General features: G+C 42.8%; 1 protein-coding gene across 4 annotated transcripts in view; it reads left to right on the top strand.

The window, feature by feature from the left end:
* Positions 1-415: 415 nt before the first annotated feature.
* Positions 416-25,632, top strand: part of tecpr2 (tectonin beta-propeller repeat containing 2) — a 55,932-nt gene continuing 30,715 nt past the window's right edge. Inside the window, exons 1-17 of one of the 4 annotated variants that reach the window (XM_079527369.1) lie at positions 416-796; positions 1,656-1,757; positions 2,573-2,713; positions 5,321-5,449; positions 5,677-5,808; positions 6,067-6,224; positions 7,159-7,312; positions 8,966-9,118; positions 10,063-10,195; positions 12,830-13,062; positions 13,538-13,778; positions 14,201-14,435; positions 15,037-15,256; positions 15,827-16,048; positions 16,420-16,487; positions 20,356-20,471; positions 21,806-21,979. In XM_079527369.1, the coding sequence (XP_079383495.1) occupies positions 1,677-1,757; positions 2,573-2,713; positions 5,321-5,449; positions 5,677-5,808; positions 6,067-6,224; positions 7,159-7,312; positions 8,966-9,118; positions 10,063-10,195; positions 12,830-13,062; positions 13,538-13,778; positions 14,201-14,435; positions 15,037-15,256; positions 15,827-16,048; positions 16,420-16,487; positions 20,356-20,471; positions 21,806-21,979 (2,590 nt within the window). In that variant the 5' untranslated portion in view covers positions 416-796; positions 1,656-1,676. Of the gene's footprint in view, positions 797-1,526; positions 1,546-1,650; positions 1,758-2,572; positions 2,714-5,320; positions 5,450-5,676; positions 5,809-6,066; positions 6,225-7,158; positions 7,313-8,965; positions 9,119-10,062; positions 10,196-12,829; positions 13,063-13,537; positions 13,779-14,200; positions 14,436-15,036; positions 15,257-15,826; positions 16,049-16,419; positions 16,488-20,355; positions 20,472-21,805; positions 21,980-25,632 lie in introns of those variants that run through there. The other 3 variants (XM_079527371.1, XM_079527368.1, XM_079527370.1) reach the window with 3 other exon arrangements.

Genomic DNA, 25,632 nt, shown 5'->3' with positions numbered 1-25,632 from the left:
TCCGGTTCCTCTCATTAATGTGAAAATATTTGACCGATTTTATTTTATTTTGTATTTAGCCTTTAATTAACCAGTACAAAAAAACACATTGAGACTGAGTCTCTCTCTTTTACAAGTGAGAACTGGCCAAAGAGGCAGATATAAAATTACACTTCAATGCTACATGTCAGATTACAGAACAGCCAATAATACATGTATGATCCATCCATGATGGTAACATAAATCAAATCTAAATGCAGTCTTTTATCCTAGTATCCTAGTAGTTCATATTAAAATCCTCCTATATATTATTACAGCATGGACAATAAAATATACAGGGAAAACAAACCCCGAGGAGAAAGCATGTCAAACGGTGTCTGTTGGACCAGTAGATGTCAGTAGTGTGCGCTGTTGAATTTCGGATGTGGAGATTTGTTATTTTGTTGCCGACAACAAGCGTCAGTGTTTTCCCTCCTTTATATTATGGTGTTTACAAAAAAAGAGCATATTCATCTAATCGACTTTTAGCCGTATTATTATAATACGAAAAGAAAAAAGTTAGCAATATTTTCTTTTTTGCAAGCGACACATTCCCGCCACGGAATGCAAATGTAGCTTTTATTTTTAAGTCTGCGAGCGGAAGTTGTATTTATCCCTAGTCTCGTGTGGCTTGACACAGCGTCAGAGCATCAGCATGATATGTTATTTATCCTTTAACATAATAACAAACGTCAAAACGAGGCAATGTCGCCGACGACCTTTTAAACGCGTCATACACGTGTGTTGTGGCAACGGATAACTGCAGACGACAGAAGCTGTGAGTGTGTGTTTTGTGTGTTATTTATGCAGTTACGACGGTTTCTCAGCACCTGCTGATATATTAACCATAAGAAAATAAACGAAGAAAACAAAAACGTCTATATATTTTTTGTGCACTGCCTGCCTGTTCACAGGTATACACTTATATAGTTATGTATGTGAGTAGGTAACGTGGGCATTAGTTGTGGGTGGTCGTAATGTTTGTTGCTAACAGCTGTTTGCCTTGGGCGTGTAGTACAGACTAGAGCAGTCAGTGTCACACCCGAAGTGGAAACCTATCGAACTCTGTGACCCCCCCTTGCTTAGTATTAATACAAATCCCATCAATATCTTTACTTATTTATGAGAGATGCTGGTATTATTGTCCACATATAAATGACCATATCATATGCATGTGTATTAAAAAAGCAATGTCAGTCGGCCCCTGTAATGTAACTTCATCTAACTGAAATTACAGTATCACCACGCGTTTGGTTCAGATTATATAAAGTGACTTACTTACTTGCACCCATCTCCTCATCTCTGTGCACAGTAAATATGTAAAGTGAAAGTGAAACCTCTGGAGTCACCGAATTGGACTAGTCACCATTTTCGGTGATACAATTGAGCTGTATACTTGACAGTAGTGACACTGCAGTGTGTAGAAAGATTCGTGTGTGTGTGTGTGTGTTTTAGACAAGTTAATCAAAATCTGCCATTTCCGTTGTTACATGTTTATTAAGCCTAACTGTTGACAGATGTAGCTATGTAGGTATATGTTTCGTTTTTCTATAATTACCTCTTTCTGTGTGTTAATGTTTTTCCCTTGAATCTATATGGTTATTTATTTGTTTTCCTTGCTGAACCCACCAGCACAGATCCATTTGTCAGCAGAACCAATGGCGACCCAGACCCCTCCTCCGTCGCTTCTGAGGGAGTTCTGTCCTCTGTACTACCTCCTCAATGCCATCCCTGCCAAGGTATCGTCTGTCACTTGAGAGGAGCACTTCACAGTCACACACAAACATACAATCTCTCACGTATAAACACATCACCAATCTTCTTGCAATAACCCGTGTGCCTTTAGAGCTAAGTAGAAGCTATAAACCACGTTGGTTGTAGTGTTGAATAAAGCTCAGTGCGGTGATGAAGGTGAAATAGACAGCGTGAGGAATACTGCAGTGACATACAGGTTTCAGATGACCACATTTCAAATGAGTAATGTTGCACTTAGTACAGTACAGTGGCTTGAGTTATTTAGGGATTCAAAGCAAAGCCGTAGTTGAAACCTAATCTAATATAAAATGTAACTGTATTTCTCTGTGTTACAGTTCTTTGTCTGCAATCTTGTCATAAAATCTCACAACCCACTCTTGGGTTGCGACTCGCGAGCGACCCGCTGATAAAAATGAATTACTACATTTAACAGTAAAAGTCGTTTTAAAAAGTTATCATTATGTTATTATAACAAGTTAGGCCTTTGTGCTGTTCTAATTTTAATTATTACATTATTGATTGTGATGTTCTAATTGATTTTAATACATTATTATTCTGTCAGTGAATATGATGTTCTAATCTAGATGAATATAATTATACTGTTAAATTGATTGCAATGTTGTAATTGATTGTAATAATACGCTATCCAGATTTATTGATTGTGATGTTGTAATTGATTCGAATATATGATCTGTGTTGTATTGATTGTTTGTGATATAATTGATTCTAGTTATTATTCTAGTTATTATGATGTTACTGACGGTTGATTGCTGTTTGTTGTGGTTTTGGTCTGGATCAGGTTCAGAAGGGGTTCAAGTCTGTGGTGGTCTATCTGACAGCGCTGGACGTCACACCAGACTACATCGCTGTGGGAAGCAGCATTGGAATGCTCTACCTCTACTGCCGCAGACTGAGCACTATGAACAAATACAACCTGGAGGTGAGTTACTGAGGCACTGAGAGGTGTCCCGGAGCAAGATACTCTCATACTACATACAATGAGGGAGCTGCTCTGTCACCAACTGTAAAAGACTGTGGTTGTACTGGGCAGCTCCCAGTGACCAACAGTAGAAGACTGAGATTGTACTGGGCAGCTCCCAGTGACCAACAGTAGAAGACTGAGATTCTACTGCCAGGCAGGTTTAGGGCCTGTCACAATTATTACATCAAAGTCAAAGTCATACGATTTGTCACACACGTTACCGCAGTGAAATTTGTTCTCCGCATTTGACCCATCTCTTGGAGCGGTGAGCTGCAGCGTGCGCCGCGCTCGGGAATCATTTGATTAGTAGATTTGACCCCCAGTCCAACCCTTTTGATGCTGAGTGCCAAGCAGGGAGGCATTGGGTCCCATTTTTACAGTCTTTGGTATGACCCGGCCGGGGATCGAACCCCGACCTCCCAGTTTCAGGGCGGACACTCTAACCACAAGGCCACTGTCCATAATCGTCTAATCACACTTATTTGAGATAATCGCAATTAATTTGTCATAATCGTCGACTTAAATTTGTAATTGTGATTTGTGACAGCACCAGGCAGGTCCTGGTCGTCAACGGTAGAAGCATGCTGTTGTACTGGCTGCTAGCCAGCTACTACGGGTGGCCAACAGTAGGTTGTGCTATGGGCAGGTCCAAGGGGTCAACGGTAGAAGCATGCAGTTGTACTGGCTGCTAGCCAGCTACGGGTGGCCAACAGTAGGTTATTCTATGGGCAGGTCCAAGGGGTCAACGGTGGAAGCATGCAGTTGTACTGGGCAGCTAACAGTAGAAGACTGTGGTTGTTGTGCTGTGGGCAGGTCCCCGAGGGCTAGATAGATAGATACTTTATTTGTCCTTTCGGAAATTTGTTTTGTGCCAAGCAGTCATCAGGATACAGAAAACAACAGTAGAGGACTGTACTAGGGCATACTGGACATCTCTCAGTGGTCAACAACAGAAAACTATAGTTTTACTGGTTAGCTCCCAGTGACAACCAGGTCCCAGGGGTCATAAGACTGGTTACAATCAATGTAGAAGTCTCATTACCCTCCCCCCTTACATCCCCTGTAACTAAGTGGGTGAAATTCTAAAGCCACTTATCCGTTTCCTAAGGACGTTAGAGAACACCCTGATCACCTTCTGTCTGACAGCACCAGTACAGTAGTTAATGTAGAGAGCAGCTCAGTGCTAATATGGGTTAGAGATCTCGAATAGACATCGATATGGTGTTCTATTTTAAGTGATACGAACGTGCCCCACCCACTTTAAATTGATGATTTTGTCTCTACTGCTTTTTCCCCTTTTGTATCCAAGTCTGTCTCACAGTGTACAGTAGGTGAGACAGACAGTAGGACAGCTGAGAGGGAGAAAGAGTACGAGAGACACATAGGACTGTGGTTCTTCACTACCATCACTGTATTCATTGTATATGGTTAAAGTAACATTTTTCAACCATATCTCCCTTTACTGTATGGGTCCTCCTCACTAATGCTGACTATAGGACGATACCATTTCTGTCTACCCACTCTGTGTCTCAGACATCGACTGTAGCTAGTTCAGAAATGTAGCTGTTGATGACATATTCTGAAATCTAGTTTGGAATGTTCATTTTTTTCACATCTACAGAGTGAGTAGTACCAACCTGTCCTGTAGTGAGCTTTAAGGTTCGTACAAACCGGGAGAGTTTATTTCATGCGATGAATTCACATTAGTTTAAGCTGCTGTTTATGTCATGAACACACTGAACGCGAATATTATGCAGTGATTCAGCGCAAATGCAATCATCCACCTGTATGAATTAGGCATCACCAAATGAATTGTTTAATGTGTAATATGCATATTTTCCTATCATGTATTTGTGTCGCTTCTAATTTGGAGTGTAAAGACCTTTTGACAAGACTAGTATGGTGGTTGAGTTAACCACTTAGGCCCTATATGATTTTAACCTCATGACAAATAGCAAAAGGTAATTGTTAGCTTTTAGATCTGCGCTTCTTGCTATTTAAAAATAAATAAATCTTTGGAACCTTTTTATTGAAAAAAGTTTTAAAATGTGTGAAATTGGTGAACTCTTTTTTGCTATAATGACATGCCCAAAATAGGTACACCAGGTTGAACGTGGTTAAAGTGATAATGTTCCATTAATGTGTTTTTTTTAGTCTCCGCTGTACAAATATATTGCGTTTACAGCAGGTTAAACAGAGGGGTTTCGCAATGCGTCGGCTATTATTCGTAGCTGCTGTATGAAGAAGAGGCTGCTACGACCTCTGTCCTTGACAAGACCTGGAGACGTACGAAGCCAAGTACAAGATAATCTCTCATTCACATCCACAAACCTCATTCCTCAAGGTGCATTTAGCCCTGTGCGCCTCGCCCTCCCATAACTCAATACCACGTGATCAGGCCCTTAATAGAGTGCCTCGGTTACCACCCTGGGCAAGACCTACGCTGTAAAGACAGTTTGGGCGGAAGTTTAAAATATGTGGATTGTACTTTTGTTCTTCTGTCCGACCATTCCTCTGTATTAATACGTACTTTAAGCGTGTGTGTGTGTGCGTGTGTGTGTGCAGGGGAAGTGTGAGGCGATCACTGCTGTGAAGCTCCTCAGTTGCTTTGACGACCTGGTTGCCGTGGGAACAGCATCAGGAAGGGTGGCTCTCTTCCAGCTGGTGTCTCAACTTCCTGGAAGGAACAAACAGGTAAACTGGAACCATCACTTCCAGTTCCGTTCACTATTTTTGTATGCCACCATTGTACAACTTATAATACAGTAAAATAAATCAATTTAGTCGAATATAAAAACTAAAAACTAAAACACACGTCTTGATTAGGTTTGGTTATATGTCGATTATTGGTTCTAAATATAGATTTTGGTTAATTAATAATGTCTCTCACTCTCTCTCTCTCTCTCTCTCCATCTCTCTAGCTGAGGCGTTTTGACGTGGTTGGTATTCATAAAAGCACAGTGACATCGTTAGCATGGAGCACTAATGGCATGAAGCTCTTCTCTGGAGATGACAAAGGGAAGGTTGTATTCTCTTCGCTGGACCTTGACCAGGTAACCCCAACGAAACACAACACAACTCTAGGGCTGTCACGATTAAAAGTTTAAGTTGACGATTAATGAGGCTACAACTGTGCTGTGTAGCTTTGTATATTTTGTATCTACCACTACCTGTGTGAACGGCGCACTATTAAAGTCATACTGTGTGCTTATCTACAGTATACCGAACCTGCCACTCGATAAGGAATAATACAGGGTCCTAGCACCTGAACATTTTATGGAACACATTATTATTATTATTGTACTCTCCAGGGAGTGTGCAACCCTGTGTTGTTGCTGGAGGAGCCGTCCGGTGTGGTTCAGTTGGAGTACTCTCAGAAAGTTCTACTGGTCTCCACCCAGCAGAGATCACTGCTCTTCTTCACCCAGGAACACACGCAACAGCAGATAGGAACCAAGCCCAGGAAGAGGTGACATGATAGAATTTTGCATGTATTATTTCAATATGATAATTATGATTGCTGCTGTCTGCTTGAATTTTGACACACATTGGCTGATCACCCCATTACGATGGTTTGATTGGCTGAGCAAGGTACATATTGAGGATAAAAAAGTGAGGGCAGAAAAGTGAAGATGCCAAAAGTGATTGGCCGGAATTACATTTGTGATGATTTGATTGGCTGAGCACGGAATGTGATGTATGATGATAGTAGGGGTACAGGCTTTAGTTCAGACACTATTATAGAGGGTATGCGCGTGACATCATCATCATACCTGCAAGTTATGCAGGATTGCCTACTGAGTGGAAAAAAACGACTTTCTAGCATTGACAGCTCATACATCCAAACAGAAATGTCCTATTTGATTGCATTAAATGACTTTAAACAACATTAAATTCACTTTGTCACTCACTTTGCCACTCGATTTGCCACTTGATCTGCCATTCACTTTATGCATGCGCATACCCTGTATTGGTCCGACAGTCATTAGACCGACAACCTACCATAACCGCAAGCACGGGAGCAGCGCATGTTTGAGCGCTAGTCTGACCGTTGTTCCCGCATGTCGGACTTACCGCATGTCGGAATTACCATCGGATAGAGCGCTCATCACTTTACACAAAAAAAACGTCTTCTGTTACGTTACATTTTAAGTGGAAAACTCATGGTGTGTGTGTGTGTGTGTGTGTGTGTGTGTGTGTGTGTGTGTGTGTGTGTGTGTGTGTGTGTGTGTGTGTGTGTGTGTGTGTGTGTGTGTGTGTGTGTGTGTGTGTGTGTGTGTGTGTGTGTGTGTGTGTGTGTGTGTGTGTGTGTGTGTGTGTGTGTGTGTGTGTGTGTGTGTGTGTGTACGCGTGTGCGACTGTGCGTGCACGTGTGCGTGTGTGCATGCGTGCGTATGCTGTAGTAGTGGACGGTTTGGAGTGTGTTTCCTGCCGGGTTTGTGCAAACAAAGTGACCTACAGGTGTTTGCAGCCAGACCAGGACTGAGACTGTGGAGGACGGACATCAGAGGACTGGTGGAGGACACCAGACAGTTGAAACCACTCTTTAATATGGAGGTACAGTACATGATTGCAGTAGTTTAGTAGTTGTAACAATAGTAGCTGCAGCTGCATAAAGGAGTGCAGTCACACATACCTGAATTGAACCCGTTCACATAATGGGTCTAACAACCTAATGAAAGTAATCATATTCGTAGGTCTGCTTAGATTACGCATCAGCAGCCGAAGCACTATGCATTAATTACAAAATCATCATCCAGTCACTCCATGGCATGGCTTTCGTATTCTACTACGTTGAAACCCAAAGCCTGTCAATATTTCTTGCCAAAAAGAAGCTAAAAACATAAAATATTAGCCTGTTGTTAGCTTGCACATTTGTTATTTTTGGCAAGCTACATTCTCATTGTGCGATGGAGTATAAATTAAGCTTAGCAGGTTGTTTTTGAATGTATTTCTATCACTAGCTGTATTCTGTGACTTCTGGTACTACACACTGTTTTCTGTCATGGTCTACTATACTACACGGCATACACAGCAAGGATACCACAGGTTTACTGTCTACTGACAGTATGCACTGCAGTTGCCATATTACTGCATACTGTTTAGTCATACAACTTTTGAGTTTGGGATACCGGAGAACTCGCCAGTTTACAGTTCATTTCCAAAGTGATCAAATTATTTTGTGCAATTAAATGGTTAGCTAGATAATGATAAAAACGTGAGTATGTGAATACCAATGATAAGTAGGCCTACCATTTGAGGATATTGTTTACTAATGAATTACATTGTTTCGGTACTTTGGTGTTTAAACTTTTAGCATTCCTACTTTCTCTAGTGTTAACTCTAAACAACTAGCCCTCTCTCTCTCAATTCAATGCAATTTAAATGAAGGTGAAGTAAAACTAAAATGCACTAAATCGCGGCGAATTGGTAAACTGGCGAGTTTCTGGAAAATGAATGTCTACATTAAACACATGTTAAGAGCTCAGAGTTTAATCGCACTTAATCATTCGGTATTCAAAATAATGTATCATCCCTAAATCATATCTGTAGCCCATGTATCCTGGTCTTATAAAGGAGACATGCGCACCCCTATACTAGTCTAAACACGGTATACCATGGAGAGGATTGAGATGTCTCTGGATAACTGCATCAGCTGAATGTCTCCTCCATCCCATAATAGTCCTATAATGGCCTGATTGTGTTGTTGTAAAGCACTTTGGATAAAAGGCTTAAAGGGGCTTTCTGTTTGGTGACACATTGATTCCTTCTGTTGAATGACGACCTCTGTCTGTCTGTCTGTCTGTCTGCCTATCTTTCTCACAGACAGACAGATAGAGTATTGATTCCTGTGGGGAAATTCAAGAGTGAAACACAGGATAGGTACAGGTAAGAGTAGAGAGATACTAAGTATAAGAAATAATAATAAAATACTATACTATAGTCTGTAATCCCAGAACTGAACAGAACAGAACAGAACATATTGTGGACAGCGTTGGTTGTTTAGCCTGATGTCTAGTTGTCTACTGGCACAAAGGTTGGTTGAATGTGCTCCACATCCCTACTAGCACATCCAAGTCCACAGTCCCCTCCAGATTGTCCACTTAAACTCCCAAGTGTGAAGCTGGCATTCCTCTTTATCCGTATTTTTCCATCTCTATCTAGGTGTTTGACTGTCTGTCTTTTCTGCCCCCTTCTCCATCTGTCCAGGTCCCTCAGGTTGAGTTGTTCCCCCGAGCAGGTCCAGTGGGGGGATACCGGCCCAGAGAGAGACAGCTGGGTCTCTTGTCTTGTTTTCTCAGAGATGGCTGGCTACTCAGCTGGAACGAATACAGTGTTTATGTACTGGACTGTCTTAACCAGGTAACAATAATGATAGCAATAACAACTAGTCCATACCCGGGGATGCACATGCCTCAACTATGTCCATTGCTTAAGCACTTAAAGCTTCTATCCACAACCTTATTTTGTGACTGCACTTGACTAATTGTACAATATAGAACTAGATTTCATCATGGTCTAAGGGCCTCTTTTTGCCATGCCCCATGACAATCCCTTTAACAACAAGGGAACCAACCACCGAGGTAACCATAGAGGTAATAACGGTGAGCTGCTGGATGTCACACTTAATGTGTAATTGTATATATCATATAGTGTGTTCTATACATAGAGTAATAAAAGGATAGGGACCGAACCGGAGTGTTAGCCCCCCCCCCCCCCCCCCCCCCGCTATTCATTTCAGTGGAAGTTGCTCAGTGGTGTTATGAAGCACCCGGAAGACTCCCGGAAGTATAATTATAACTCAATGGCTCGAGCGAGCAGAAGTTTAGCCTAGCCTAGCCCCGGACCTCAATTTTGAGGTCCGGGCTTACGCACGTGACGTCATGAACGTCCGTCCACCTCCATGAAAGTGCTGCAATTCCACATTTCGCCAGTAGGTAGTGGCAGCTTCAACGTTGGATAGCCTACTTGGCTTGGTTCTACAGCATTATACAATATGGTATGGAAGTTCTCAGTCGCCACAAGTGATTTCAGTCATTTGGATTCCATAGAAGCCAGCAGCATGTCATCTATGGAAGCATGTTGTGCAGCGTAAAAAGCCTATCTAAAAGCAACACAATACATAGAGAGCTTGTAGATAGGCTATATTTGGTTATTATTTTGTGATTAGAGCATTTGAAGTGGTCAAACTAGCAATATGTTCAGAAGCATCTTCGATAAAATCTTAATAGTCTCGGATGTTCCATATAAGAAAAGGTTCAATCTGTGATTTCCTCACCTGGTTGGCATGCTGTGTTGTGCTGTAGGTGATCATCGGGGCATTGGAGAGCTGTGGTGACATCGTCTCAGTGTCCTGCTGTGAAAATGAAATCTTCATCCTGAAAGGAGACAGAGACATCGTTAGAATCTCCAACAGCCCTGAAGGATTAGCATCAAACTGTATGTACTGTACTACTAGCACTACTAATGCCATTACTGTCCCTACTAGCCCGAAGGACTAGCATCAAAATATATGTGCTAGCACTACTAATACTAATACTAGTACTGTCCCTATTAGCCCTTAAAGGACTCGCATCAAACTGTATGTACTAGCACTACTAATACTAGTACCGTCCCTATTAACACCGAAGAACTAGTGTAGCGCCTAAAGCCCATTATTAGGCGGTACTGGTTGCCAACAGCCAGGATTGAAGTTATGACGTGTGCTCCAGGAAAGTGATGTCCAAACATGTCCATTTAGTTGAAGTATATTTATTAGCTGCCAAAGCCCTATACTTTTACATATAAATAAACATATAAGTCAAAAGAATATACCGGTAGACAATGAGCCCTCCAAACACAGTCTAAAAACTGTTTGCCTTTGCATGTCAGCAACACCTGCACCTGATTAGGGCCAGGGTTAAATACCCCTCCCTGTAACCAAGGCAACCAAGGCCTTGATTGGCAAGTCCTTCAATGACAGCACAGAATAGATGCATGACTCAAATGGCGCTTACACACCCACCCCTAATTGCTACTGGTGTGAAAACAGAGCAATTCAAAACATAAAAAAACAAAGAGCCATTAAATAACAAAATGACATGAAAACAAAATGCAACATTTTTAAGGCAATAACTCAGACAATATTCATGATTGCAATAACCAAACTCAAATGTTAATCTGTAGGACAAAAGGCATTTTTATTCAAGTCTTTCTGCTTTTATCCTTTTCTTTCTCTAGCTCTGCCACCTTCCTTCCCTCCTCTTTCTTGAGCTGTGCCATTTTCCTTTCTTCCTCTTTCTTTGGCTCTGCCATTTTTCTTTCTTCCTCCTCCTTGAGCTTTTAGCTGGTACCTTCTTGGTGGCAGGCTTGACTTTCTTCTGCACTTCCTTGACAACTGCAGGCTTCTTTGGTGCCACCTTCTTTGGCCTTTTAGCTGCACCAGGTTTCTTTGCTTTCACAGCTTTCTTAGCAGCAGGCTCCTTCGCCTCCTGTGTCCTCCTCGGAGCCTCAGCCTGGTGAGCCTGCTCCTCCTGTGTCTTCAGAGACTCACCACTGTCTCTGACATAATCATGACCAGCAACACAACTCTCAATATCCGAAATCATATCATCATCACCAGGGCAACTTGAACTTTGACCATAGAGCCATCTGTCCATTCCATCCTCAATCCATCTGTCCATTTCATCCATAAAACAGTCAAAACTCTGCGTTTTTACTTTGTGCCATTTTGGAAGAGCATTTTCGACTTCATCATAAGTACTCATGAAGTTGCAATATATATCTTTAGCCTCATTTAAATATTGCTCATCGTTCCACCAGGCAACATCTTTTGGGTTAGACAGCTTGAGCTTGTACCGCTTTGCCCTACTGTCCCTTTGCAAAGTGTCAATATTTTCAATCAAATCTTTGTGAGTCATTTTGACCACAGCCCCATCACCAGACTCAAGTTCAACCCCATTGTCATTTGTTGGCTGCTTGTAAGCGCAAGTTTGCGCCTCACCTTTCTCCATGAGGAAAAGGTCAATGGTTCATGTTCAATATGGTTTGTCACAACACATTATTTGCATCGGCGGCCCTGCACCGCTGAAACGTACCACACTTTCTGTTGGTGAAGCGTGCCGTGGATGATCTCTATCTCCACCGTATGGCCGCCCGTTACAGTCAGACTCCGGTCCCGATCCGCTGCTGTGACTGCGGTCCCGTGACCGGTCCGGTCCTATGGTCTGGTGCCGATGATCTGCTGCAGAGCTGGCTGCTGTGGCAGCAGTACTGCCGAAGTCCCGACTCCCTAAAGCGCCCCTGTAGCTCCGAGTCGATCACCTCCAAACAGCAGAACTTGCTTGCAGCCGATTCTTGCAACACACACCGAGGCCCGGTCCTGTGCCGTGCTTGCAGCGTGTCCACTCCAAAACTGGCCCCGCTGGTTCTTCGACTTCCCTATCAGTCTACATGGAACCGAGGCAGTTTTTAGACTTAAATGTAGCGCCTAAAGCCCATTATTAGGCGGTACTGGTTGCCAACAGCCAGGATTGAAGTTATGACGTGTGCTCCAGGAAAGTGATGTCCAAACATGTCCATTTAGTTGAAGTATATTTATTAGCTGCCAAAGCCCTATACTTTTACATATAAATAAACATATAAGTCAAAAGAATATACCGGTAGACAATGAGCCCTCCAAACACAGTCTAAAAACTGTTTGCCTTTGCATGTCAGCAACACCTGCACCTGATTAGGGCCAGGGTTAAATACCCCTCCCTGTAACCAAGGCAACCAAGGCCTTGATTGGCAAGTCCTTCAATGACAGCACAGAATAGATGCATGACTCAAATGGCGCTTACAACTAGCATTAAACTGTATGTACCTACCATCTCCATCACTAGTACTACTAATACTACTGTAGTACTGTTGCCGTTAGCCTTGACGGAGTTGTTTCAAACCGTATGCACTACCACTATTATCATTAGACTAATTCTAGTATTGTTGAAGGACTAATAGGAATTATTAATGCTAGTGCAATTATTATGACTATTAATACTACTGCTACTACTATTACAAAACAAACTAATAAAGAAGGTCTCTCTGTCTCTCTAGTGACTGATCTCTCCCTCCGCCTCTCCTCCCCGTTGGCCACACCCACTCTCCTCCCGCCAACGGGCTCTGTGGAAACGGCTCAGCCAATCAGAACTATGGCCATCATCGTGGAGCAGGGCGTAGGGGGGAGACAGGGGGTCGAGGGAGAAGAGGAGGACGAGGATGACGAGGAGGATGAAGTGGGACCAGTGGAGGAGGTAGAGGAGGCAGAAGAGGAGGACGAGCAGGTGGAGGTGAGGAGAGATGGGGGGAATAGAGCAACCTTTTAATTTCAGGGACCGCTAGTTTGATATGTATTTTAGGTCATGGACATAGCTTTGATACGATTGTTGTATTTTAGGTCATGGACATAGCTTTGATACGATTGTTGTTTATAAAAACTTTTCCTATAATGACTTGCCAAAAATAGGGATGCCCGGTTGAAACGTAACTTGGCCCGGACGGCTAGTGTAGTGGTCCGCACCTAGGCTACTAAACCAGCATGACGGCATGTCGCGGGTTCGACTCCTGATCCCGACGACGTTTGCCGAGAAGAAGAAAAAAACAACAAATAATTGGCTACTCTGTTCTGTACTTTTCTATGTCTTCTCCTCTCCACATATAACGAGGTGGTTTCACTGTGTTTCTAACTTCATGGAAATCATGTTCATCTCATATTGGCATAATTCAGGCATGTTGACCAATGTACCGGCATGTCTGTTCCTCCAGGCCTCTGAGCGTCTCTACCACAGACCTAGTCTGGCCACTACCGACTCCCGTAGTCGCAGCAGCTCCGTCACTTCCTGGGACAGTGTCCACGGCAATGCACTGATGACCACTTCCTCTACCACCGAGCAGTCGGAAATGACTGCCAGTCGCTACAGCGCCCCCCTGGGACACGAGGAGCTACAGCAGGAGCTGGTGGTCAAGGCCATTAAAGTCAGGAAGAAAGCCAAGAGGAGACGACAAGGTGGGACGCAGTCATTTAAGTCAGTCAGGTATTCTATTAAATTAGTTAGGCAGTTAACATGCCTGCCACTAAATCAATTATTCAGCTACTTTAGCTGTTTAACCTTCCAGTCACTTAGTCAATTATAGTACCAGTCAGTTAGACAATTAACCAGCCACAGTCAATAAGCTAACCAGCGACCTAATCAGTCATTCAACTGGTCAGTCAGTTGGTCATTTAGTTGGATAATCAATTGGCCAGTGATGTCCCTGTATGAATCTCCTTTTATGTTTTATGATAAAGTGTTCTTTGTGAATATAAAGGACATTTTAATGTCTCATCAAGACATTACAATGATTTCAGGTCATATGTGCGTATCCAACAGATCACCAGATATGTATCTGACATTATAATGAACATCAGGTCATATGTGTATTTGACAGACAGTTCCAGTGGTAACCGACTGTCAGAGAGCAGCTGGTCAGAGTCCAACTTCGGCCTCCAAGATGGCGGCTGCTACAGTGATGGAGGGTGTAGCGGTGAAACGCCCCTGAGTGACCAGACGCTGCCCGACTTGCACGGCCAGGACTCGCCAGACCTGGACCAGAACCGTAACCAAGACCGCTCTGACCAACAGATTCTGGACCACCCGGCAGAATCGGACCTAGATATACAGAGGTGAGGTTGGGGTCTCTATAAATTATGACAGCCAGAAAACATCAGACACAATAATGATAGCTGTTTACCTAGTTTCACCTTTGTCAGAGCCCAACTTAATTTGCACAACATTTAAGGACATTTAGAGTGGGAAGCCTGTATGTCATATATCATGTCATGTTATGATGACACATTTGAAGATATTGGCATCAATTTCCGAGAATTTGTGTGTGAGTTCTCTCTCCTGATTGGATAGAATTTGTATCCCGACCTGAAATTTTCTGTTTACGAGCTGGAGAGACGAATCAATATATATCACTTACCCTACGGTACCTTTTAAATTGTATAGCCGGAGTCAATGAGACTGATCGGACTGAGGCCTTGCCCGAATACGCAGTTATACGACATATACGAGATATGTCACGTCACAGGCAGGCCACATGAAGCCCAAGATGCCGTTTCCATGTGGTTTACGGGATCCACATGATCTGATTGTTTATAATTTAATATTAAAGTGTGTGTGTGTGTGTGTGTGTGTGTGTGTGTGTGTGTGTGTGTGTGTGTGTGTGTGTGTGTGTGTGTGTGTGTGTGTGTGTGTGGTGTGTGGTGTGTGTGCGTGTAGCTCTGAGACTCCACCAGCCTCCCTCCCTCTTCACTTGTTATCAGACCCCATGGCAGACAGCAGGGCGGGGGAGCCGCCCACCCCAGACGTGGACCTCCTGTTGGAGTGCACGTTCTCCTACATGCACAACTCTGAGGAGACGCAGGACGGCCAGGAGCTGCAGCCAATGGAAGAGCAGGAGGATGAGTTCCTGAGCCCTCTCATTGGTCCAGAGGATGAGGTGTGTGTGTTTTGATAAGATCTCGGCCTAAACTAACTTTCCACACACACACACACACACACACACACACACACCCGTTGTAACTACCAAAGTTAACGGAAAGTTCCTTCTAACAATGTTTCAAGTGGGAAGAGTCTGGAAGAGGCATTCCTTACCAAGGTGCTTAAAGTACCAATGTCTTAAGGATGCTATTATACACCTCGGTTACAAATGTAAACTGCTCGTGTTCATATTTGGGAGCCTCGATAATGTCCATAAATTAGTTGTGAGAGGCCTGCAGATTGCAGGAATGCCCAAGCCAAGAGCTAAAGGCACTGGCAAAATTACGTTCAGTGTCTGTGATAATTGGGCAGTCGCCATATAAGAACGAGGTGATGCTTCCTGTACCCGTGATCTGTATCCTGAAACACTTGTTTTTGAATTTCCCAAACCTGCACATCTACTATTGTTTGTGTGCGTGCTGCACGCATGTGTGCGTGCTGCACGCATGTGTGCGTGCTTGCGTGCGTGCCCACGTGCGTGCGAAGTCAGACTGAAAGTGAACTGCTGCTGTTGTTTGTTTGTGTCCAGGATGAGGACATGGTGCCCCCCAGTGGTGTGGCTGACCAGATGTTCTACTCCACTGTGTCCTGTTTGGAAAGACGGCCCAGCTGTGTGTCCAGTGATGAGGAGGACATCTACGGGCACTCTGCAGTGCCAACTAGTGTCAGCGTAGGAGACGGCCTGAGCTCCCTGTCCCTCCAGACAGACAGACAGACGGAGGAAGACAAGACGAGACACAAAGCAGACCAGGTCAGAAGAATTATCCCGTATGTAGTAGTGTAGTGTGGTGAAAATGGTAACCGGAACGCTCGCTCCAAAACACGTTCGGCCCCATTTTCTCCGCCGACCGCTGGCCCCCAGCGTTGTATTTGTTTTACTTAGTATAAGGTTAGAAATAAGTTTAGGGTTAGGCATAGTTGGTTAAATTTAGGAATAAGGTTAGGTTTTGGCACCGTTTACTGAGGTTACATTTAGGAATAAGATTAGTTTAGGCATAGTTTTACTGAGGTTACGTCTAGGAATACCTGTGTGATTGACAGATTGCCTGCCGTCATTAGCAGACAATGTGATGACAAATGCATGAACTATGCAGTGATAGCATCTGTCCTCTTCTCTCCTAGCTGGCAGAGAGTTGGATGGGTTATTCAGGTCCAGGTTGTGGCATTCTGAGTCTACAGGTGACAGACCGGTAAGTCTCTCAATTATCCTCATTAACACAATCATTCCCGGGATTCCTTCAAAATAGGAGCTCTGGGGTGCCGGAAAGATGGTCGTTTTTACTCTGAAACCCCCCCGGAAACAATCCGGAGAAATATTTTGCTAGTTTACCAAAAAACGTTCATATTTTGAAACGAGAGGCGGATGAGGAGCAGAAATGAAGCGCTAGTATATCCATCAGATCAAAACCACGGAGAGCGCCCTGGATTAGGATAGGCGAGGCATTATTTCTGCCGCGCTAACAGCTAAGTCAACGGGAAGCTAATATGACCGTAGAGCACGAAGTACGGTGGCTGAGAGTCCGATTGGGAAAAAAAAGAGGAAAAAATTCAGAATATTCTTCTCTCGCCTGGTATCATTCAAGGATTGTCTAAGAAGGACGAGACGCAAAGACCGTAAGGGCGACGCCATGTTGCTCACATGGTGCTCCATGGAAGGAAAGAAACATGCGCAGTTGAGACCAGGAAGTTGGACATGACAAATCATAGATATGGCGCAAATGGCCCAGCAGATGGCGTGATGCCAATGAAAGGAGAGATGCTTGTACATATGTCACGTCCGACCAACATTACTGTCTGTGTGATGATCCATGCTGGGACTTACTTATCCATTTGCTGTTAAAACGTTAATATAAAAGGTAAAATGCAATGACGTGACATGATATATAAGCATATCTCCTGTCAGTGGCATCACGCCATCTGCTGGGCCATTTGTGCCATATCTATGATTTGTCATGTCCAACTTCCTAGTCTCAACTGCGCATGTTTCTTTCCTTCCATGGAGCACCATGTGAGCAACATGGCGTCGCCCTTACGGTCTTCGCGTCTCGTCCTTCTTAGACAGTCCTTGGTATCATTGAGGATGCGATGTTTCCAGACGTCCTACGGATGGAATGTGTTAATTCATGAAACTAGTTTGATTGTTCAAGTAGCCTATTATCTCAAAATCACACATTTGGCATGTAAACAAATGCAACAAAGTTAATTATGTTAACATAAAAAAAAGTCATGCTACTAATTTGAGGGAGTGAAATTGTATTCATGTTATGTTACCCTTGATTTCGGTTCCTTGAGCACAACAAAATTCAGCAGCTCACCATTATCAGAGTAATACAATATGTGTGACACAGTCAGTAGGCAAAATAGGTGGAAATAACATACTAGGACTTGTTTGATTAAATATTGTCTGAATGACAGTAAACTATCATGATATATACTAGTGTCAATACTCGCCCGAACCAACTAAATTAACTAGTGCTTTGGACGAGGAGAGGATTGCATCAAGCTACGATGTACACACATACACGCACAAACACTCACTCAATTACAGACGCATCAAATGAAGGTTTTAGGGGTGAAATATATCACCGCTCAAACCTTTTCTCCCTTGTGTACGTTGCTTAGCTGGTACATGTCTGGCGTGTCAGTGATGGAGAGAGAAGAGCAAGAGATATCTAGAGAGAGCCCTTTGAACAGAGTGCGAGGATGTTCATCCTTGACAGATAGGCTTTGTCTCATTTTGTGTGAATTTAGCAAACAAAACAAGGTTGCTTGCTTCCCAGTCCTTAATGTCAGAGGCAACTGTTAGTGCTAACCTCTGGCATTTATACTGGTATACAGTACAAGAAATGCCAATTGTGTCAGAAAGTGAATTGGTCATGTGTCAGAGGTCTGCATGAGTTTAGCGGTCATCACTCTAATCACATATATCCATCAGCTTATATATTTACAAATAAATGCATAGTGATTTCAACGTATATTTCTATATTGCAAATAGTATGTGCACTGCAGTGTACTGTCATACCGTATGTATCAATTATCGAGGGCCATATTATCATACCTTGCAGAATGCCGATGAGCCTGAGGTTGGATAATGAGGGCAATGAAAAAAATGATGGGCAATAATTTGGTTGTCACATTTCTATATAGTCATATAGACATAGCCTTATTTATTCACAAAGACAATGATAATTAGCATAGCATTTAATTTAAGTTCATAAACACAAGGCACTGCCCCGGTTTTATTACACTAGTGACTGGTTGTACAGTATGGTGGGTTTCGTGTCCGCAAATGGCTTTACTGTATGTCCAATATAGTTACTGGTTTTCTATCCAATACGGTGACTGGTTTCTCTGTGTTCTAGGTATGTGTGGTGTAGTGACTGGTTTCTCTGTGTATGTGTGGTGTAGTGACTGGTTTCTCTGTGTTCTAGGTATGTGTGGTGTAGTGACTGGTTTCTCTGTGTATGTGTGGTGTAGTGACTGGTTTCTCTGTGTTCTAGGTACGTGTGGTGTAGTGACTGGTTTCTCTGTGTTCTAGGTACGTGTGGTGTAGTGACTGGTTTCTCTGTGTTCTAGGTACGTGTGGTGTAGTGACTGGTTTCTCTGTGTTCTAGGTATGTGTGGTGTAGTGACTGGTTTCTCTGTGTTCTAGGTACGTGTGGTGTAGTGACTGGTTTCTCTGTGTTCTAGGTACGTGTGGTGTAGTGACTGGTTTCTCTGTGTTCTAGGTATGTGTGGTGTAGTGACTGGTTTCTCTGTGTTCTAGGTACGTGTGGTGTAGTGACTGGTTTCTCTGTGTTCTAGGTACGTGTGGTGTAGTGACTGGTTTCTCTGTGTTCTAGGTACGTGTGGTGTAGTGACTGGTTTCTCTGTGTTCTAGGTACGTGTGGTGTAGTGACTGGTTTCTCTGTGTTCTAGGTACGTGTGGTGTAGTGACTGGTTTCTCTGTGTTCTAGGTACGTGTGGCGTAGTGACTGGTTTCTCTGTGTTCTTGGTATGTGTGGTGTAGTGACTGGTTTCTCTGTGTTCTAGGTACGTGTGGTGTAGTGACTGGTTTCTCTGTGTTCTAGGTACGTGTGGTGTAGTGACTGGTTTCTCTGTGTTCTAGGTATGTGTGGTGTAGTGACTGGTTTCTCTGTGTTCTATGTACGTGTGGTGTAGTGACTGGTTTCTCTGTGTTCTAGGTATGTGTGGTGTAGTGACTGGTTTCTCTGTGTTCTAGGTACGTGTGGTGTAGTGACTGGTTTCTCTGTGTTCTAGGTACGTGTGGTGTAGTGACTGGTTTCTCTGTGTTCTAGGTACGTGTGGTGTAGTGACTGGTTTCTCTGTGTTCTAGGTACGTGTGGCGTAGTGACTGGTTTCTCTGTGTTCTAGGTACGTGTGGTGTAGTGACTGGTTTCTCTGTGTTCTAGGTACGTGTGGTGTAGTGACTGGTTTCTCTGTGTTCTAGGTACGTGTGGTGTAGTGACTGGTTTCTCTGTGTTCTAGGTACGTGTGGTGTAGTGACTGGTTTCTCTGTGTTCTAGGTACGTGTGGCGTAGTGACTGGTTTCTCTGTGTTCTAGGTACGTGTGGTGTAGTGACTGGTTTCTCTGTGTTCTAGGTACGTGTGGTGTAGTGACTGGTTTCTCTGTGTTCTAGGTACGTGTGGTGTAGTGACTGGTTTCTCTGTGTTCTAGGTACGTGTGGTGTAGTGACTGGTTTCTCTGTGTTCTAGGTACGTGTGGCGTAGTGACTGGTTTCTCTGTGTTCTAGGTACGTGTGGTGTAGTGACTGGTTTCTCTGTGTTCTAGGTACGTGTGGTGTAGTGACTGGTTTCTCTGTGTTCTAGGTACGTGTGGCGTAGTGACTGGTTTCTCTGTGTTCTAGGTACGTGTGGTGTAGTGACTGGTTTCTCTGTGTTCTAGGTACGTGTGGTGTAGTGACTGGTTTCTCTGTGTTCTAGGTACGTGTGGTGTAGTGACTGGTTTCTCTGTGTTCTAGGTACGTGTGGTGTAGTGACTGGTTTCTCTGTGTTCTAGGTACGTGTGGTGTAGTGACTGGTTTCTCTGTGTTCTAGGTACGTGTGGTGTCTGGACTTTAAAGGAGGTTTGTTCTGCAGTTCTCTGTCTGATGGAGGGCTCAACTGGCAGAAATTTGAAGACAACGTCCACCAGATGGCACTGTCCCCCTCAGGTGACACAGATAGATACAGTATAAATTGTATAATCAAGGCTACATTATCATTTAATTGACCTGATATTTGGTGTAGTAGAGCCTGCATGAGTATCAAAACAATATTTTAAATACGTTTTTATTAGCACATGCATTCTGTATATTCCATAGGGCTGGACCACAAATTACATCATCAACTTGTGACAGGCGTTTTCCCCCTTTAGTAAAATATTAACTATTTCTAAAATAAAAAACATATTTAAGGTGTTTTTAATTTTATTTATTTATTTCTTATATATCACTTATAATGTATTAACGCATATAAGGCTCATTAGCCTTAGTAATGAGTATGTAATATAATGGGGTCCCTGCTCCATCTCTCTCTCAGCTAAAGGGTCCTTGTCCTGAAAAATGTTGAAGACTCCTCATTGTGTAGAGGGAAAAGATAAAGGGATTAGGGATGCACCGAAAGGGAAATTCTTGGCCGAAACCGAATATAGGAAACAATTTGCCGAAAACCGAATATCCGAATATGATTAATATTATATATCTTTTTTCCTACCATTGCTGTCATGGCCGTACCTTAAAGCTACCTCATTTATGGCAAAATAAAAACTTAACTTAAATAATAATCACTATTATGGGTCCATAAAACATTTATTCAGCTCTTTTGATATATTTTCTGCCTATTCGGGCCGAAACCGGATAGGCCGAAAATGTTGAATTTTTAGCCATTTTCTGCCGAATATTTTCTGCGGCCGAATATTCGGTGCATCACTAAAAGGGATTTGTATAGAACCCTGGGGGGGCTCCAGTCAACAAATATACAGTAGGGTTTTAGTCTAAATACAATTGAAAAATACCTTGTAAATACCTTATGATTCTACTTACTTCCAATATATTTTGTAGTATATATTGTATTGTATTGTCTGTATTATATGTATTACTTTATTTGAATTGAGTGTGAAGGACCACAATGTAATGTAACAAGCCTGGGATTTTCTGTGTTATCCTTTTAGCATATCCATTGACTGTACTACCTGTACTGTTAATAAGCATGTTTATATAGTATTCAATCAATCAATCAATCCATTAAAACCGGGAAAGCAACAGTCTCATTTCACGTTTTTTGTGCAAAAATAGCAGATATACAAGCTTACAGCGTGTCACTTATTGCCGCACTGTGAGCTTGTACATCTGCTATTGTTGAACATTTTTTTTAAATCTTGAAAGCGTGAGAACTACTCATTCAGAAGGCATTTGTAGAATCGGCCTCCGGTCTTAATTGGAAGTTTGGACGTTTCTGTGTTTTCATTGTGTTATTAATACTGAGTGACGTGTTGTCTCCCACCCAGGCCTGCTGCTGTGGAAGGTGGAGCAGAGGTCCATGACGGCGTATGCCTGTGGGAAAGTGACCATCAAGGGGAAGCGTCACTGGTACAAGGCCATGGAGCACACCGCCTTCGTTGCCCTCAGTGATGACACTTCCTGGATCGTGAGGACCAACGGGGACCTCTACCTACAGACTGGTACGACTGTATAAGGGTGTGTGTGTGTGTGTGTGTGTGTGTGTGTGTGCGTGCGTGTGAAAGAGACCACAAACAAATATTGCTTCCAGTTAAGTGTTTCTGTTGAAATGTGTCTTTGCGACCAGCAGGGGTCCTCAGAGCTCTCCTCTGGTCCATAACAAAAGCTGGACGACCTTGGATGGCCACTAGCTAGGGAAATGGTAGAAGGAACACCAAACACAAACATGTCTCAATGAGTCCAACTGAAATTCAAGCACGATACATGTCTTGTTGCTGTTAAGAACACAACATCCAAGAATGTTACTCTCCTATATAATGTAACAATCGAAATCTTGAGTCTCTAAAGTTCAAGTTGTCCTTGAAAAATACCATTGCTGCTACAACTTCTTCAACTATTTTCACTATTACTACTACTAACTACTACTGTTGCTGCTAAGTACTGCTACAGTATATCTATTACTATTACCACTACTACTGCTACTATTCCCACTACAACTGGTATCAATAACAATGATAATTGCTCAGCAATTTCACAACCAAAGTTAAAATAAAATATGTGCTAGCTTCTCAACTATTTCTGCGTCTGTACATCTACATTTACACACTTCAAAAATCTCATTTTAATTGAGTGACAATATATTTACAAATTATGAAAGCCAAGTCCACCAAGTTTCAGTTACTTCGTATTATATATTCTTTTTGCAACTTGAATGCATTGCGACACATTATGAGCTTGTAGATCGGCTATTTTCGCCAAAGATATCTAGGGTAGAGCCCTTGGGAATCCAGTCACCCAAAGATAGGGCGGTCAACTAAGTATAGGCTTTAGTATCGTAGCTTTGCCAGCAGGTCACATACTGATACCGGTATATTATTATGTTTTGAATGTAACTCCCAGATATATCCGTTGTAAATCAGAGCTTTGTTTCATAATCAGACAGCTGCTGTCGCCACTAAAGGTTGTGTTTTGGGTTTGGCACTGATATTACAGTACTGCTTGTATAAGTGTGTGTGTGTGTGTGTGTGTGTGTGTGTGTGTGTGTGTGTGTGTGTGTGTGTGTGTGTGTGTGTGTGTGTGTGTGTGTGTGTGTGTGTGTGTGTGTGTGTGTGTGTGTGTGTGTGTGTGTGTGTGTGTGTGTGTGTGTGTGTGTGTGTGTGTGTGTGTGTGTGCATAAGGGTGTGTGTGTGTGTGTGTGTCTTACATAACTAATAAAGGCAGGGTGACTTGGAGCAGCTGTCTTGATCCACCCTGCGCCCACACACACACACACACACACACACACACACACACACACACACACACTCACACTCACAAATAACAAGGTACACAGTGTGCTATCCACTGTCTTATAAGTTTGTTGTATGTTATATTGTACAGCATGATATGTCTTTGTTGTTCATTGTCAGATATGATATTATGTCATTTCTCTGTCACCGTGTTTGGTCACATTAACGGGTCAAATGAAACAATTCTGACCCGTGACCAAAGATTCTGACTTTGACATGGAACAAAATGTAGATTGTGCACCAGGCATCACACACGTACACACTACACAGGCATGCACGCACGCACGTACACAGGCATGCACGCACGCACACACACACGTGCGCGCACAGTGTAAGTTTGTGTGTTTGATGGTGTCTCCAGGGCAGTGGTCCCAAACCTTTTAGCTCATGACCAAAAAGAGAAATTAGACATTAGCACAAAACACATTGCTTTGCGCCACATTGTGAGCTTGTAGATGGGCTATTTTCACTTCTTCTTAAACATTTGTTTTCTAATTTATGGAATTTCTTTGATTTCTTCATGAACTTTCTGCAAAAATAAATCACTGAATTTTGTTTGAAATATAGTATGTAGGAAACAAAAAATAAAGTGCCCGTGACCCACAATTGGGTCCCGATCCAATGTTTGGGAACCACTGCTTCAGGGGATTCACAGCAGTTACATCAAAACAACTGTCTCTACAGCCGGAAGCTCAAACCAAGTCTCTGGCACTCGCTCACTCACTCGCTCACTCACTCACTCACTCACTCACTGAGGGCACAGATGCATGCACAGCACACACAAACATGAACTACTCATAATATCTACCCTACTAAACATAAACACAGTCAAAGGTTATGCTAAAAGGATAACACAAACGAGTTTCCATTGTGGTCCATTGTGCTCAATTCATCAGTAGTAATGTTTAAAGAAATGGGTTTAAGTGGTTAAACAGCAATAAAGAATAGAAGTAATAAAATGTTCATAAATACAATTACAGTTCTGACGCTTTGTAGTCGTTCAAGTAACATAATAAGAAACTAGAAAAAGTGCCCCTCGGGGCACAGGTCTCCACCAGGGCAGGTCGGGTTGTGGCCTCCTGGTGGCGCTATAATAGGCCAATGCCTTCAATGAGGGTGATCTACCCAAGGTTAGGGAACTAAATAGAGAGATCAAGTCTGAAATAAAAAAAGGTAAACTCAGGTACAAAAACAAAATCGAAGCTGAGCTGAGCAGTAATAACCTCAGGGAAGCATGGAACGGCATGAAATCTATGACAGGGTCAGATGATAAAGGCCATAAGCTCATCTCCATGCCTGGGTTTAACTCAGATGTACAGTTGGCCAATGAGCTTAATAAGTTTTACCTAAGATTTGAGAATCAGGACTTTGCTAATAAAATTAATGAATTAAAAAACGAGGCTAGGGCCGGACAACATATGTGGCAAGGTTCTCTCAACGTGTGCTGAACAGCTCTGCAGCATTTTTCATTTTATTTTTAACTTATCTCTTCAACAACAGCGGGTCCCTAAGTTATGGAAACAGTCCACAATTGTCCCAGTTGCCAAAATTAGGACCCCAAAGTCATTAAATGACTTCAGGCCTGTTGCTTTGACTTCATTAGTAATGAAATGTTTGGAAAAGCTAGTCAAAGATAACATCCTAAAGCAGGTGGAGAAATCTCTAGATCCCCTGCAGTTTGCATACAGGTCTGGAAGAGGTGTAGATGATGCCACTATCACCCTACTGCATTTCTTGTACCGCCACCTTGAGGGGAAAAAAACACAGGCCAGACTGTTGTTTGTCGATTTTTCCTCTGCCTTTAACACGATCCAGCCACATCTTCTAGCCCAGAAGCTAATCAGTTATTTTAAACTGGATCTTAACCTTGTTGGCTGGATCATAGACTTCTTAACTGTTAGGTCTCAGTGCGTGAGGGTAAATGAGGTCCTGTCTTCTCTGTTGCTCTCCTCCACTGGTTCTCCCCAAGGCTGTTGTCTCTCCTCATTACTGTATATTCTGTATACCAACGACTGTTGTAGCAATCACCCTAACAGGTATATTGTCAAATTTGCTGATGACTCTGTGATTGTTAGCCTTCTTGAAGACAATGAGGTACAGCATGGGCCAGTTGTCAATGACTTCATATCGTGGTGTGACAAGTCATTCTTACAGTTAAATGTGACCAAAACAAAAGACATGATCATCAGCTTTAGAAGGACTCCTCCCAGTCCTGCTCCTACACTCATTAAGGGCACAGAAATTGAAATTGTAGAGAGCTATAAATATTTGGGTGTCGTTCTTGACAACAAACTCTCCTTTGACTCTCATGTTGCCTCTACATCAAAAAAAGTCCAGCAGCGTCTTTTTTTTCTGAGGAAAATGCG

This window comes from Electrona antarctica (genome assembly GCF_951216825.1).
Source record: "Electrona antarctica genome assembly, chromosome: 18".
Taxonomy (NCBI): domain Eukaryota; kingdom Metazoa; phylum Chordata; class Actinopteri; order Myctophiformes; family Myctophidae; genus Electrona; species Electrona antarctica.
Note: the sequence above shows the minus strand (reverse complement) of the source record. Positions and strands in the feature narration are given on the sequence as shown.